We start from the raw sequence: 16,019 nt of genomic DNA, 5'->3' as shown, positions 1-16,019 counted from the left end.
TGACCACTAACTGAATGCCATTTTTTAGTCAAATTCTTTGTTAAACCGCTTAGTGTAAACTCAAGAATAATTAAAATATAATTTTTAACAAAAACATACCATATAGTTGTTATGTAATATTAAAAAAATATCGTATCGTACTTTATCGTTAGATAATGATTAATAAATAAATTCTGTGGTGTTCGGGCAAAAGGGGATAAGTGTAAAATCGCAACTTTTGGAATCACTGAAACTAAATCACTTCAGTTACATTTAATCCCATTTTTCACGTGTGAATACTAATATAAAAATATCATCCTATGACTTATCCCGTTATGCCCAAACGTAATGAATATTTTAATGGGATTAAATGTAACTGAAGTGATTTAGTTTCAGTGATTCCAAAAGTTGCGATTTTACACTTATCCCCCTTTGCCCGAACACCACAGAATTGTAATAGACTATACTTAAAAAAACTGTTTAATTAAAAATAAATATTTAGAAACTCATCCATATTTTTCTATATTCTATTTTGGTAACGTGGTAATGTTATAAAACATTGCCCGATTTAACTTCATTCCGTTCAAAATTACTACTCGAATATACAAAAACTGGGCCATTCAAGCATATTGGTATTGACAATGCCCTTATTAAGTGAAGGGGGAGGGAGTATCCTAGGTTTGATCACAAGGCACTCGACACAATAATAACTATTTTTATTATTTTCAAAAAGTATAAAAATGATTTCTATTAAAGTCAATAGCCGCCATTCTTTGGGATTTACTCAACATAAAAAAATTGTGACCACAGATTTTATTGGAGTAGCTGTTCCTTTCCATAGTCAAATTAATGTTGGCCATAACCTTATACAGATTATAGGCATTTCAGTTAATCGACGTCTACTGAATTGTTATAAGCAATAGTAACCGCCAAGTGGACTTCCACGTCTAGCAATTTTTCATGTTAAATGACAAATTTCTACCAATCTAAGCAATATTATGTCACACCGAATTTTGAAATCATTTTTTTCAAATTATATTATTATTATTATAACAATATTATTGAATCAAATTATACATCCAGATTATTGTTTTTTTTTATACTGACACCACTTAGTAAGGTGACAGCAGAACAATTCATTCACACTATTTATAAATAACTATTAGGAGAAAAAAAAAACTTTAAACATCATTTTACATCCATTTATATTATATTACATATATATATATATATATATATAGGAATTCTTACAACTCGCTTAGCAGTAAATCTACACGATAATACAAAAATTATTATTATTATTATAAAACCTAATGGAAGCACTTGATAAGAATATAGTGTGCTAAAATTATAATTATAAGTACAATAAATATTGTGACCAGGTTAAATGTTAAAAAATGATTTAAATTGCGATCTCCTTAAAGCCTATTCAACATTTTGTAATGGAAAAAATATAAAATAAAAACAATACAATTAAGGATACAAAAATAAAATCAAGCCAGTAACCAAATACTTGTAAAACATAACTAGGTATTGAGATTTGAAATGAAACGTTTACACAGTAATTATTTCAGTTTTTCAGTGTTTAAACAAATTAATTGTTAGTGAAAATAGTAACTTTAAAAAAGACTAGCCATGATGCAATACTTATAGTCCTTTATTCGAATACACGACAGCCGGTGGGTTCTTGCAATTGTTTACTATGTCACAGTAAGCAGCATTTTCATACTTTTCCAATGTACTTAATTTTATGGGGCTAGAATAATTTTAAGAAAATATATACACACACACACGTATATTTAGTTAATAAGTTACTTTAAATCAGTGAAAAAACATACCAGAACTGAGGAAAAAGTGCACAGGCAGTAGGAACCATTCCAACGAGACTAAACGAATTCAAATACAAATTGATGTACCACATATTTTACATTAAATATTTGCTTGATCTAAGTAAAAATTATTATACTAACAAACATCCAACGGCGAGTGTCTGGAAAGGAGCGTGTATCCATGTACTCCGCTTAAACCATGCACTTTTGGATTCGAGTTTTTCCATGATTACAGGAAGCAACACTAAATAGTAAACAATAGTTTTCATTAAAAGGTGCGACTTTTTAACAATGCTAGTATTATCAATTTACCCATTCCTGGGGCACACATAACAATCCTAGATAAAATCACTTGCGAAATCCCTTTGGCGGCAGCCAACTAGAACGTTTTTAGGAATAATATTTATTCACGGTAAATGGACTCATACGTTTTGAAAAAAAAACTACATACTTTGGAACAACCGACTCTGTTTTTATCAGCATCGAAAACATCTACTCCTGTAAGCAACTCGTTTTGACGCATTAATGGTATGTTGACAAAATTTGCTGCTGCCACTGCGGCGAATGGAACGTATCTCTAAAGTAGTTACATACATTTTACAGTGTAATGTAACCTTCTTTAATTTTTAATATCTCTAAATAAATACTAGCCATTGAGCTACAAAATATATAAAAATTATATAAAAAAAAAAACTTCTCTATTAGTATATTGGTCACATATAAAATAAACTTTGCACCCAATATATGAAACTGGGTGAATTTTTCAATTGATTATTAAAATTATTTTATTGATTAAGATTTTAAGTGCCTACCTGAAAAAATGGTGTGGTATTTCGTGTTAAATATTGTTTGAATTGAATAGAAGTAATGCAAGCGGCTACTGTAGCCGAAACATAAGCTACTCCCATTTGATTTTGACTAAGAGGAGAGTTAGCGTTGCGATTAGTGTAATTTACCAACGCATTGAATGACTGATTAATCCATTGCCAAAAAACTATAGCCGGCACAGTTCTGAGAAAATATTTGAAGACAAATCACACTGATCATTGAGTAAAAATAGTGTATTTATCTTAAAAAGCATAAATAGGTAATAAAATCTTACTTGTAGAAAGACAACATTGCTCCGGTAATTGCCATTCCGCCAGGCACTTGAAAACCCATACGACCAAATACATTTTGTTTTTGGGCAGTATCTGGATGAAATGAACTCTCGTAAATACGTTTAGCTGCTAATAGTTGTTCATCAGTGGTACCGGTTGGAACAGTTCCACTTCTATTTAGATGTATTAACAAATTAAAGCATAAGTTACATATTCATTTAAAACAAGTGTATATTGTTGTTTACAAGTATGAGAAGCGCAAAGCTTTGGCTTCTTCTAGTTCTTTATCTGTTTTCAAGCATAACATAGGGTTAGTAATCCAAAAATAGTAATTCCATCGGCCAGAAAATGTGTTTTGGTCCCACGGACATTTTTCAAAGTCAAATTTGTTTAATTCCATAATTGTTCACTCCTTTATAACAGCTGAAAATAATCATCAAGTAAATAAATGCTACTTACGAACGGATAAAAAAAAATGCGTAACACTGACAATCTTTTCCTCTATACTCCGTTCACCGAGAGAATATGGTTGCACAGAAATTAAAATGCATTACTGTACTATGCGCCTATAAAGGCAAGAGTAATGCATTATTGTATCTGCGCAACCATATTCTCTTGGTGAACAGAGTATAAGAGAACCTATTTGATGGATGATAAAAGCTGATGATTGGCTATAATACTAAACTTCACAAAACCAAAAACACTATCTCAGCTTGTCCTGTGAGAAAATGTATTGAACAAAAAATAAAGATAAATTAACATACATGTATTAACCTTGTAATTATCTTGACAAAAATTATGTTTTACAAACTGAACATTTATTTTATTTATATAAAATTATTTTCAATTGAACTACAATTAAAGATTTAATTAGAAGACAAATAAATTATGTTAGCATAATAAATAAGAATTGAAATGTTACCTTATCACAATTATTATTAAATACAATTTCAGTAACAATATGTTATCAAAAAAAAATTACTTAGTAAATAATTTACAAGTTTAATTGTTTTAATTATTCTTTAAAATGTGTCTTTTGTAATAAGAAAAATTATTTAACTCAATACACTGATACTACATAAAATCTACAATAATGTAATTTGTATCATGTTTTATTTAATTTTAAAATTACATCACTTAACTAAATTTAAATCAAGTTATATTATATACTATCACTCAATGACTCAAAGTTAAACAAATTGTATTTTAATGAGAAAATTATTTTAACACATTTTCGAAAAACAATAAGAAATCAAAGGTTTGAACAGATTTTTTTTAAATTTATGAACAACTGTTTGTTCTTTTATCTATGATCATATATTTTTTTTAATTATTTTGAAAATTCCAAAAATCAAATAATTTTTTTATCTCTAAATAAAAATGTTTGTCTATTAAGTATTAATACTGGTTAAAATATGATTGACAGTGACCCCGTTGTCCTTTTCGTAAATATAAACCAATATGAAAACTGGCAATACATCAACACAAAGTATTGTAAGGATAACTATTTACCTGTCGGTTATAGCAACGAGTCAAAACAACAACAATTAATTTCAACGCTGGTTTTGATAATCAAGTAATATTGTACTGTAAACTTCAGAGTGTAGGCTATAATACTGTGTAGGCTATAATAATTTCTGATAACAATTTAAACGACTAGGTCAGAATGAAAACCGTGGTCTAGGATGAATGATCGAAAAAAATTATGATGGTACAGAAAAAATAATTTTATTGATATTACATTACGGTAGACAGAATATAATTTTGAAAAACAATAATAATTAATATTAGTCGTAAATACATAATATGCAGGCGGTTCACCGTAAGAAGCGTCTCTACGATAATATAAATTATATTTGATAATATTTTGTTTATCCAACAAAAATATGTTGAAGAAATTCATGGCATAAAATAATTAGCGGGATTGAATTATCGATCGACGACGTTTTCGTAATTATTATTTAACGGGGAGAAAATGGAAGAGTAAATGTCTTTAATTCTCATTATACATTAATTAGATTAAAAACAATTATAATTTATAATGTTGTATTTACTCTACCAGTATACGTTTTGAATTAATAAACCTAGATCATTGATTGATAACGTTGTACAGTGTTATTATAAGAAAAGATGCATTTTTGAGTTAAAATGCCGCTATAGAAATTATTCCGTTTCTTTTTAATGCTTACAAAGCACAGCTTAAACAATTGCTAGATAACCGATAACGGTCAATTTAAAATCATTTTAAATTTTAGAAAAATTAAAGTAATGATTTTTAGTGAATTACTTTTGAAAAAGATTATTAAAACAATATACTATAAAATACTAAATTTTTTAATTCAATTACGGATAATTAATAAAATAATGATTATTAAAGTCATCTGCGTGAATAAAAAATATTGTCTGTTGTCAATTTATTAAGCTGGCTACATTTTTTGTTTTATGATAAATTATTATGTTGTATAATGAACATTGTACCCAACAGTTCAGTGCTCAAAAATGTAATCCTCCCACAGTGAGTTCACGTAACGGTTATATGTTGAGTTTATTTATATAAATTTATGTATTTGTACTTTAAATATTAAATTATATATTTAGAATGTTTTAGTTAACAATTTCAAATTTTACGAGTGGCTTATAATTTTTTTTTGTTTAATGTTAAAAACTAGTGTTGGAACATTTATTTGTAATTTTTTAATATTTATCCAATACTTTAATTAACATTGATTAAATATAATGTTTTGAATGCATTTATGTAATCAATGATATTAACCATTTATAATATTCATTATTTATTAAGATTAATTTTATCATATCAATTAAAATTAAATTATTTTAACCGAGCAAATTTTACGAAAATTAAAAATTTTGAATTTAAACCGTTTTTATAGAACAAACAAATAAACTAATAGCCATGACTAAAATATACTTTTATTTAAATCATGCTAATAACTATTTAATTTTTACATGGGTTCTTAAGGTAAGAGATAAAATCATGCCCGGACTCTTGAAATTGATCGAGAAATGAATAGTGCTGGTAGGCGTAGGGAAGTTCTCATTTTTCGTTTATTTCGGCTTAACTGTTCACTCAACAAATGCGGAAATTGGAGACGACATTGTTGTCCGTAGTCCGTGTATGACATTTAATAAATGAATAGTGCTGTGGCGACGGACCATGTATGTTTAATAAAAATTAAAAAAAGGAAATATCAGCGTTCTGGCATAACTGCCTATTTCTCAATATGTCCACAATTATTATATATTATTTTTAATCGTGAACTGTATTTTGATATACTCTACGATTCCCTTCTGTTTATTCCGCCGCACAGATATATATAATAAACTAGATTGCTAACTGCCGATAAGAATTAAAGCCGACGGTCCGCCATTCTGGTGGGATTTATGTGTGTTATCAATGCATATAATATATATTATATCTGTATATATATTATTATATCAATATTATATATATATGTGATTGTTATAAGCATATATTATTCTCGCGTGTAAGGTTCTAATTCCCACCCAGATGGCGGAAAGTGGCTGCTACAATATTCTCTATTGGTGGCACGTACAGTTAGCAATCTAGTTTATTATATATCTATGTTCCGCCGTTACTGGAAGAATTTTGTGTTTCTTTTCCATGACAATTGTTATCAAAGTATAAAGTTATTCCCAAATCTATTCTGTGATGCGATCTTTGTTCTGATGACTATTTGAATATCAGTTTTAACCGAAAAACGGATTCAGCACAGAGTTTTGGAAAAAATCCATACATTAATTGTTTGAATCTAGGATCGTAACCCGTTTGTGAAAGTGACTTATTTGTCAACAACTGATCAGCGTTTAGGTATTTATTTAATTTTTGTTATCAACAATTACCTTATTTTTGTTATTATTTTGTATTGCTTTAGTTTAATAATTACGGTCGTTACTCGTTAGTCCAAATTACTATGCAAAAATAACAATAATAAAATTACATTTATAAAATAATTCAATTCAATAGTATGAAGTAATAACATAATCTTAGGAAACAAAAATATATTGACATACAAATAGTACATGATAGTTAATGGTCAAAGAAGACAAAACAGTTACATAAATAAATTTGCATTATAAGTAAGGTGACACTGGTTTTACTGGTCTATTGCATAGTATTTATAGAGAACATGCTAAATTACTTTTACTTTTAAGAAATAAAATAAAAGATCTTTGTTTTTCATATGTGATGATTTATTTTGGAACAAATCCACAATACCACCCCATGCACGAAGCTGTAACTTTAAAACTAGGCGCTTCTGCAAACATTTTTTTTGCACCATCGTTTCTTCTGCAATGAAAAAGAATTTGAAATTCGGGCTTAGGGTGGTAAAGTTGATTTAAGCCTTTATTTATAAGGAAATGAGGCTAAGTAGGAAGGATTATTAGAGATCTATTCTGGAATACATTTCAGATATGAAGTCTTCACGGTCAGCTTCATCACAAAATTCCAGAAGAAATGCAAGAAAAATAGTTTCTGATTCGTCAGAAACAGAAAACAGTGATAATGAAATTGAAAATAAATCATTTAACAATATGGATAGTGCTAAAGCAGAAAGATTATTCTCTCGCCGCAGACATATCAAGCCTTTGGAAAGAACTTTATTTAATGTGTCTGCTACATCTGGTACAGACACTTCACTACAAGGGTATGTTATGAATTTGTATTTCAACCAATAGTTAATATCATATGAAAATTACAATAACACCACAAATTAGATAAAACCTAGTTTTTAATTTTTAATTTTGTTTAATCTGAGATAACACCATGTTTATTTTGACAAACCATCGGAAAGGTTGTGCTCTCCACAGACAATGTGTGTATGCCTGGAATAATTTAATTTTATATTAAACGGTCTCTCATATTGATTTCCAATTCCCTCACAAAATAATAACTAATCTTCTAAAACGCTAGCCTGATTACTGATACTGCTTTTTAAGTGGTCACTGACTTAATGGAGATCAGAGGTGTAACTTTTGAAATGCATGTACACACACAGTGTCCAGGAAGCTTTAACTTTTGCGATGTCTGGAAAAAATGCCAATTTCTAAGAATTATTTATTACTGAATAGAAATACTATGCAAACTGAAGACGAGGTATCCATTCATGAAAACTCAAAAAGTACAATAGCTACTAATGTATGTTATAATTTGTTTTAAACTATCTTATTTTATTATAAATTGTATAGTCTAAATAATGTTTAATGTATATTAATTAGATGTCTAATGATATTTCTTCAAATGAAAGCGAAGTTGAATGTAATGACAATAGTTATGAAGTAGATGAGGAATCAATAGACGACAAATCAAAAAGTACCATTTCTAATGTATGTTATACATTTTATTTTAATATAAATCTTATAGTACAATAGAAATAATTTGTAATGTATATTAATTAGATTTCTAATGATATATCTTCGAATGATGATGAAACAAAAGTAATGAGTGACAATAGTTATAAAGTAGATGAAAAAGATATAACTAATAATATAGCATTGGAAAATACAGTTGCTAATGAATCCATTCTCATGACTCCAAAATGGCGTTCAAATAAAAAGCAATTATTTTTAGACTCGAGTGATGATGAAGAAGAAGAAAAAACAAGTTCTGTCGACGAGGTAATATTTTTGTAAATTTATTGTGGTTGATTTAAATGAATAATGTACTACTGTTCAATTTATATTTTAGAAAAGCCGTACAATTTTAGTGTCTGAATCAGATGATGATATTATAAATTCATCGAACGAAATCATAAAAACACCAGTCAGTAGGCGATCTGAAAGAGAAGGGCAATTAAGCGATTTGTCTTTAGTCGAACCATCTATTTCTGATTTTGACATATCTAAAAATAAATCTACTATATCATCATCAATTAAAAATAGTCCATTTTTAGATGATCTGGAAGGTACTGTTAATAATTTGACAGTCTACAATCCAATATCTAATAGTACTATATTAGAACATCCACAGTCAAAAACTGAAAAGCATAAAATTCCAGTTGATCAAAATATTCAGGTTATCACTTTGGATGATGATAGTCCAATTAAATCCACATTAGATACATTACTTCAAAAAAATCAAATACCCACTTATGATTTAACAAATGAACCTGTTAATGAAAACCAGTCTGTGTCACTTTTTGCAAATTCCCAAGATACATCTAAGAAACTGACTAGTGAACGTTTTCAATCTTTACAAGTGGAAAAAAGAAGATTAGAAGAAATTATGCATAGATTTACAAAAAACATTGATAATATGAAGGTAAATCAAACTTATTTTATTTGTTCCTTTTTTAAACTTGTATATATTTTTAATTTTTGTTATTTAGAACACAATGGAAATTACAAACATAAAACTATTACCAGATGGTGGTCTTAAATTAAAAACTGCCATTATCAAAGAAGAAAATAAATTGAAAGATACAAAAGAACAATTTGAAAATGTACTTAAACAACTAAAATTGTTTAATGGTATATATTATTTATTTAAACATATTTATTACATACTATTTCATATTTATATTTTAATTTTAGATTCTCCAATAACAAAGTATGTCAAACAATCGCCAGTAAAAGCAGCTGAACCTACCAATCAACCAAATATAAAAGCAGCCCTAACCAAAAAAGCTGCTGCCAATATAGACATTGGTGCTATGGGTGACAAAGGTATTTAATTGTTTGTAGTATGAAACAAACCTGAGCATTTTTTTATTTAAATAAAAAATAATAATATAAAAACAATGAGTTACTTAAGATACATTTTGATTTACTATTTCAAGTAATATGTTACCTTAAATCCTTTTTTCAATAAATATTTATTTGTATTTGTTATTTTAACTTTCATTTTAATATTTTTTTTTAATCATTGTTTTCATTTTTATTTATATAAAAAATTATTTATGAACAATTTATTAAGTATTTAAATTTTGTTTTTGTATTTAAATTCTTTCAAATAAAATTACAATTTTGTTTAATACTTGATTTTTTATTGAAATACATTTTTATTTTTAATTATTATTTTTAAAATGCCCAGGTTTCTAATGGAATTAAAAAAAAATTATTTTTATGTGATAATATTTTTTATAGCTCTGAGCACTTATAGAGCACAACAAGCTATGACTTTAGATGTACTACATAGCTTACACAAATCTTTAAAATCGTGTCCAAGTACTGACATGTTAGCTGATGATCCTACAGGATTGAAAGTAACACTCATGCCGCATCAGAAGCATGCAATAGCTTGGCTATTATGGAGGGAAAACCAAAAACCACATGGTGGAATCTTAGGTAAGTTCAATACAGAGTCATTTAGGCTGGTGGTAAGTAGGTAAATGCCTACGGGGCCATTCTCATTCTAGTAGATGGTAAATTTTAGTAAATTATTGTATATTTGTGTCTGATGAGTCAGTCTATCACAAGCCAAATAGCTAGTTCATTTTTAATTTTGTGGGCCGCCTTTAAATTTGCACACTCGGCCAGTCGTCTGTCCAGTCCCCCCCTGGTTCAAAGCAATTATACTGTTATGAATAATAAAAAAATGTACATTATATTTTCTTGCAGCGGACGATATGGGTCTGGGTAAAACATTGACTATGATTTCGCTGATATTAAAAGCAAATGAAACTAATAAGCATAAAGATTCCGCTTCAGATTCAGATTCTGATATAGACAACCTGACTGATAATCCAAGAAATAGTAATTCTTATTATTTAACAATTTTTTTTTTTTATATAAGAAGTAGTATTTTACCCAAGTATGTATGTGTGTTTATACTTTAGCTATCAAAGGCGGAACACTTGTTGTTTGTCCATCATCGTTGATAAAACAATGGCAAAATGAAGTTAAAACTAAACTGCGCCCCAGAATGTTAGAAGTTCTAGAATATTATGGTCAAAATAGAAGAGATACTAATGCAAGAAAGGTGGCTAGAGTTGATATTGTAATTACAACTTATCATACTGTGATGTGGGATCAGAAAAATCATCCAAATACAGTAAATATAATATGTATTTTTGCTTAGCTATTTTTAGTCACTATATTTTAAGTTTCTCTATTTACAGTTAACTTTCAATATTTGAAATAACTCTTTTAGGATTTATCTTATGCATTATATCTAATAGTAATGTTTTAATAATAATAATATTTTTTCTAAATAGTCATTTAATAAGTAAGTTATTCAAATATTTATAGAGTCCGCTTTTTCAAGTCAAGTGGAATCGAATTATCTTGGATGAAGGCCATACAATTCGTAATTATAAAAGTCAAACATCCATAGCTGTTTGTGCATTACATAGTATAAACCGTTGGGTTTTATCAGGTACACCAATTCATAACAAAGAAGCTGATTTTTACGCCTTATTGCACTTTATAAAGTGTCGTCCATTCGATGATTGGGCTGTAAGTACAATTTGTATACATTAAATTAATGATATAATAATAGTTATACTATATCTCATCCTTTTTTCATGTTTGTTATGGGTCTAGGCCAAAATAGCAAAAAAAATAATAACCGACTTTAAAATATTTAAAAAAAATAGCAACAAATATTTTAGTGAATAATAAAACCCCTGATTGAAAATTTAGTGTGTAATTTAGTGGCTCACCTTTAGCTGAGAAGTGCCTATCCGTTCCCATATTTAATTATAATTTTAATTTATTATAATATAATTAACATAGAAATACTTAACCTTAACAATTCAGACCATTTATGCTGTACTCTCATAGATGCTATATTACCTAGGGTCGATCATAAAAAAGTAAAACTAAACAGTTATCTGCAGATAAGGTGAGCCACATGAAAATAGATAACGATAAACTCGTATCTTTGAAAGAAACTAAAATCCCTGTGAAGCTCATAACACTTACGATCTACTTAAAGGGTTTTTTTTGTATAATGTTTTTATATTTATAAAACTATCTTATTTAATTATTTTCATAACTTAAATCAACTTTTGTAACTCTAATGGCTAATTGTATAATTGGGCGCTAACCAGCCTTCAAACTATTATTTTTTATGTCATAAGTACTCGAAAGAATAAGCTGGAGTGCAGTGCTGGCGTATAAAATATATTAGAAATAACGGGTCAATTTTACACTTTTTTAATTGAGGTATTTACATTTGAGCAGTTGATTCTTAAACTAATAAGTATTAAAAACGTTCAAGTTGCCATTTTAGTTTCAATTAAATGTATTGATTTAAAAATACTAGATTATTTTGAGTATAATTGGTTTGAAAGACGGGCATTAAAGAGGAAAAGGCGATAGCACTTTTAGTCATACTTTGTGCACGTGTAACTTAATCATTTATTTATATTAGATACATTTTTTGCTATTTTTAGTATTGCTTATTTTTCACTAATATTACAAAGCTACTCATATACCGTTATTTTTCATTTTTTTTTTTTTGCATATCCCATTCTGACAAACTTTTTTTTTCTTCAAAAAGTGTCTGAATCAAATAACATTTGTATGTTTTTAGGTGTGGAAACGGTGGGTAGGAAATAATGACCTAGCTGGTAAAAACCGTCTCCAACTATTAGTTCAATCTTTAATGTTGAGGCGAACAAAGGCTGAACTTAGTGAAGGTACGTCGTTCAAATTACCGGATAAGAAATTTCACACAGTTCAGGTTGAACTTTTCAAAGAAGAAAAACAAGCCTATGAAAAAGTATTGGAATTTTCAAGGTAAGCAGTGTTAATAACTAAAATGTCGCCATAAGGTGTCTAGCATATAGTAAAAAAAATGTTAATCGGACCACATTCTAAGTAATTACATTTTTTATTTTGGTCAAAAATGTTAAAAAAAATTACCTTCTTACCTAGAGCATTGCAATAGTCAATAAAGTATATGATTGATTGTGTTAAAATTATTAGTTGTACGGTAATTTTATGCTAAACCATAGTAATTACATTTTTATTTTTCCAGCACACTTTTTGCAACATATTTATATGAAAAAGCTGAAAAGGAAAAAGCAGTTGACAGAGGTTTTCCTGTTAAAAATAAGACTAAATATGTTCATCGTATGTACTATTTATATCAATTTTCTATATGAATGTGCATATATTTTATTAATTAACACCTATTTTTATATTTTTAGAACAAGATTTACAAGATGATGTGTTTAAAGACCATCCCGAATTAGATCAATTATTTAAGAAATTAAAAGACAATAAAGATATCCAAGCGCACCATATTTTAGTATTGTTATTGAGGTTAAGACAGTTGTGTTGTCATCCATGTTTAATGAAAAATGTATGTATTTTTAAGTTTAAATGTAAAATAAGTGTTATCATATCACTAAATAGGCAAAAATATCCAGAGTAGTGTATATTATAATCTCTGCTTATTTTTAAAATTGAATTGTGTCAGAAAAATGTATTAAACAGCTGTTCTGGCCAGTCGGGGTTTAAAATTAAAATACAGCCAATTTTAAAATTACAAGATAACATATACTGAATGTTACGCCAAACAGGTCGGAACGTGAAAAGAATCTTTGAGGGCATAATTATTTTAATGTTTTTAAGTTTATGATATGTTCTAGTTTTATTATATTTTTAATTTTTCTTCTACTACAAAATTAGGCAAAATTTAATTAAAAAACAAATAACGGCTAAAACAAATCGAAAAACATAGTAACTAAAATAAAAAGATAATAATTTATTTGAGTACATGTTTTTATTGAATAATGCCTAACTTTGTACTGAACACTACTTTTCTTTTTCAATTTAAAAATGGTTCATATTATAATTGTTTTTTAAGATGTTAGAAAGTGACAACCTTAAGGCGGATGGAATACAAAATACTAATGACTTAGAGTTAATAGATCAAATGAGCCGAATGTCTATAGGCATACCTAGTCAAAGCCACACTCCATTAACCGAAAGTAATCCCATTTTCAATGAAACGTGGGTTAGTTCTAAGGTATGTATAATATTTATATTATTATTAAAAAAAGAAATATCTCATATCTATAATCATTGATTAGGTAATTCATAAAATAACAAATGAATATAATCATTGAATACTATAGTATGTGTTAATGACATAACATTAACACATATTTATTATATAATAAATGATTATTATTTAAACAAAAATGTTTAATTGTTTTTATAGACAAATAATATTGTCTTAGTTTTTCCACCAACTTATTTTCTTATCAAATCTGTTTAAAACTAACAATGATAGGTCCCATTTGGTAAATTATGGGTTTGGATAATTATTATAGAAATTATTTAACTTGACAAAATAAAAATACCCTTGTCTGATTTTTTGTCCAATATTTCTTATTTTTGGACACATGTAACTTTTTAATAAAAAATGGTTTATTCAAATCTGAAATCCGCTGACTGAAATTTCTTTATAAAGTGTACCTTTTATTAAATGATTGATAGAATAAATCAGTATTAATTGGTCAGTGATTATGCATCATATAGTTGTTGATTTAATAATATTTTTTATATTTACAAATATTTTCTGTTTCGTCTAGATCAAAAGTGTATGCGATTTGGTAAATGAAAAAGTTTTAAGTACCAATGACAAAGCAATTATAGTTTCTCAGTGGCCAAGTATGTTGCTGCTTATAGGTAATGAATTAGCCAAGTATAGAGTGAAGACAAAGCTGTTTTCTGGTTCAGTTCCAGTTTTACAACGAAATAAAATTGTTGAAGAATTCAACAACGATCAAAACGGTACCAAGGTAAATCATATATAAAAAATTAACCCATTTAATACAAATTTATTTATTGCTGTAAGACATTAATCATGATTATAATTTTTAATAGTTAAAATAAGAAAGGTATAAATGGATTATTATTCGATACTTAAATATTATCTATGACGAAATATAACTTATGTATTTTTTCATTCTAAGATAACAAAGAACTAACGGTTCCGTTATTTTAATTAGTAGAAAATTTATATAGATTGAATTTAATGATAAACAAAGACGAATGGGTAAGATGACAGTATGTTACCAGTACTATTATTCGGTCAAGCAGCTCTATTTTCTGAGTGGGAAACTGTATTGAAAAGAATCCACCACTTCAATGCTAATGTTTTTTAATTTAGAAGTATATGTTGTAGCCCAATTTGTATATTCAGTGTTTTCTCATGACTATTGTTTATTTGTTTTATTGTATTTTAGATCTTGTTGCTGTCATTAACAGCTGGGGGTGTGGGTCTTAATTTGGTCGCAGCTAATCACATGTTTTTGGTTGATGTTCATTGGAACCCTCAATTAGAGGCTCAAGCGTGTGATAGAATTTACAGAGTTGGCCAAACCAAAGCAGTTAATGTCTACAAATTTATTTGTTCAAACACAATAGAAACTTCAATCCAACGAATTCAGTCGAATAAACTGGAAATTGCTAGTAATCTTTTTGGTGGTTGTAGTACTGAAGCTACCAAGGTTACGTTAGATGACCTAAAGGAAATATTTAATATGAAATGATTTAATTAATGAATACAATTTTTTAAGGTATTTCATGTCTTCATAATGTTATGTATATTCGTTTTAGTTCTTAATATAAGTTTTCAAAGCTCAGTTGTATAAAATAATGTTTACATGTAAAGGTTTTATTAAACCAGTGATTATGTGTTGTATGACTATTAATATTTTAATGATTTATCTGTTTAATTATTTTATGTTTTGTTGAAAAATTAATAAAAATAAAACTATTTTGAGTTATAAAAATAAACTCATGTTTAATGTTTATTTGTAGATCAGCTATAAAAAAATATAATTATACTTATATTACATATAAATAAATATATTTATTTATTCGTATGAAAATAAATATATAATAGATATAAATAAAGCTAATACAAGAAATCTCTATTTTTGTAATTTCTAATTAGGTAAAAAAAAATATTGTTCTGGGACCATTGCAGCCTGAGTACTGTTAGAAGTCTTGAAAAAGCATGTTTTCATTGTGCGTCGCGAGTGCATTTACAAAGCGGTATCTTAATATTTAAGAACTTTTTGTATATTATTCTTTTTTAGAAATGATTCTCGACTCATTTAATTGATAAAAAGACACATAGTTAGAACATATAGGTTCGGATCTTTAA

The 16,019-nt window shown here is 27.6% G+C and overlaps 2 protein-coding genes across 11 annotated transcripts; one reads left to right on the top strand and one right to left on the bottom strand.

Annotated features, from left to right (window-relative positions):
* Positions 1 to 1,284: 1,284 nt before the first annotated feature.
* On the bottom strand, positions 1,285 to 4,737 carry LOC126833356 (sideroflexin-2). Of its 8 annotated transcripts, none has more exons than XM_050564639.1 (9): positions 3,594 to 3,611; positions 3,154 to 3,320; positions 2,911 to 3,081; positions 2,621 to 2,819; positions 2,260 to 2,385; positions 2,121 to 2,187; positions 1,950 to 2,052; positions 1,818 to 1,865; positions 1,285 to 1,735 (listed from the first exon to the last, which is right to left on the bottom strand). In XM_050564639.1, exons 2-9 carry the CDS (start codon positions 3,306 to 3,308, stop codon positions 1,627 to 1,629), a joined length of 978 nt encoding a protein of 325 aa, XP_050420596.1. In that variant the 5' UTR covers positions 3,309 to 3,320; positions 3,594 to 3,611; the 3' UTR covers positions 1,285 to 1,626. The 8 variants fall into 8 exon arrangements, with proteins under 8 accessions (XP_050420596.1, XP_050420597.1, XP_050420591.1 ...); XM_050564640.1 differs by lacking the exon at positions 3,594 to 3,611 and adding an exon at positions 3,399 to 3,538; XM_050564634.1 differs by lacking the exon at positions 3,594 to 3,611 and adding an exon at positions 4,421 to 4,737 and having other exon boundaries at positions 1,286 to 1,735.
* A 1,775-nt stretch (positions 4,738 to 6,512) lies between these two features.
* LOC126833708 (transcription termination factor 2-like) lies at positions 6,513 to 15,563 on the top strand. 3 transcript variants are annotated; one of them, XM_050565201.1, is made up of 18 exons: positions 6,513 to 6,758; positions 7,362 to 7,596; positions 8,021 to 8,087; positions 8,168 to 8,275; positions 8,348 to 8,566; positions 8,637 to 9,209; positions 9,277 to 9,418; positions 9,482 to 9,613; positions 10,034 to 10,234; positions 10,508 to 10,642; positions 10,726 to 10,940; positions 11,138 to 11,344; positions 12,426 to 12,631; positions 12,873 to 12,967; positions 13,045 to 13,199; positions 13,707 to 13,868; positions 14,437 to 14,646; positions 15,094 to 15,563. In XM_050565201.1, exons 2-18 carry the CDS (start codon positions 7,364 to 7,366, stop codon positions 15,397 to 15,399), a joined length of 3,366 nt encoding a protein of 1,121 aa, XP_050421158.1. In that variant the 5' UTR covers positions 6,513 to 6,758; positions 7,362 to 7,363; the 3' UTR covers positions 15,400 to 15,563. The 3 variants fall into 3 exon arrangements, with proteins under 3 accessions (XP_050421158.1, XP_050421159.1, XP_050421160.1); XM_050565202.1 differs by lacking the exon at positions 6,513 to 6,758 and adding an exon at positions 6,891 to 7,027; XM_050565203.1 differs by lacking the exon at positions 6,513 to 6,758 and adding an exon at positions 7,178 to 7,273.
* Positions 15,564 to 16,019: the final 456 nt, after the last annotated feature.

The sequence above is a fragment of the Adelges cooleyi genome, unplaced genomic scaffold (assembly GCF_023614345.1).
Source record: "Adelges cooleyi isolate 19-005CV unplaced genomic scaffold, UGA_ACOO_1.1 ACOO_flye_CR_arks_rails_tigmint_CR_PRNA_2, whole genome shotgun sequence".
Classification (NCBI taxonomy): domain Eukaryota; kingdom Metazoa; phylum Arthropoda; class Insecta; order Hemiptera; family Adelgidae; genus Adelges; species Adelges cooleyi.
Note: the sequence above shows the minus strand (reverse complement) of the source record. Positions and strands in the feature narration are given on the sequence as shown.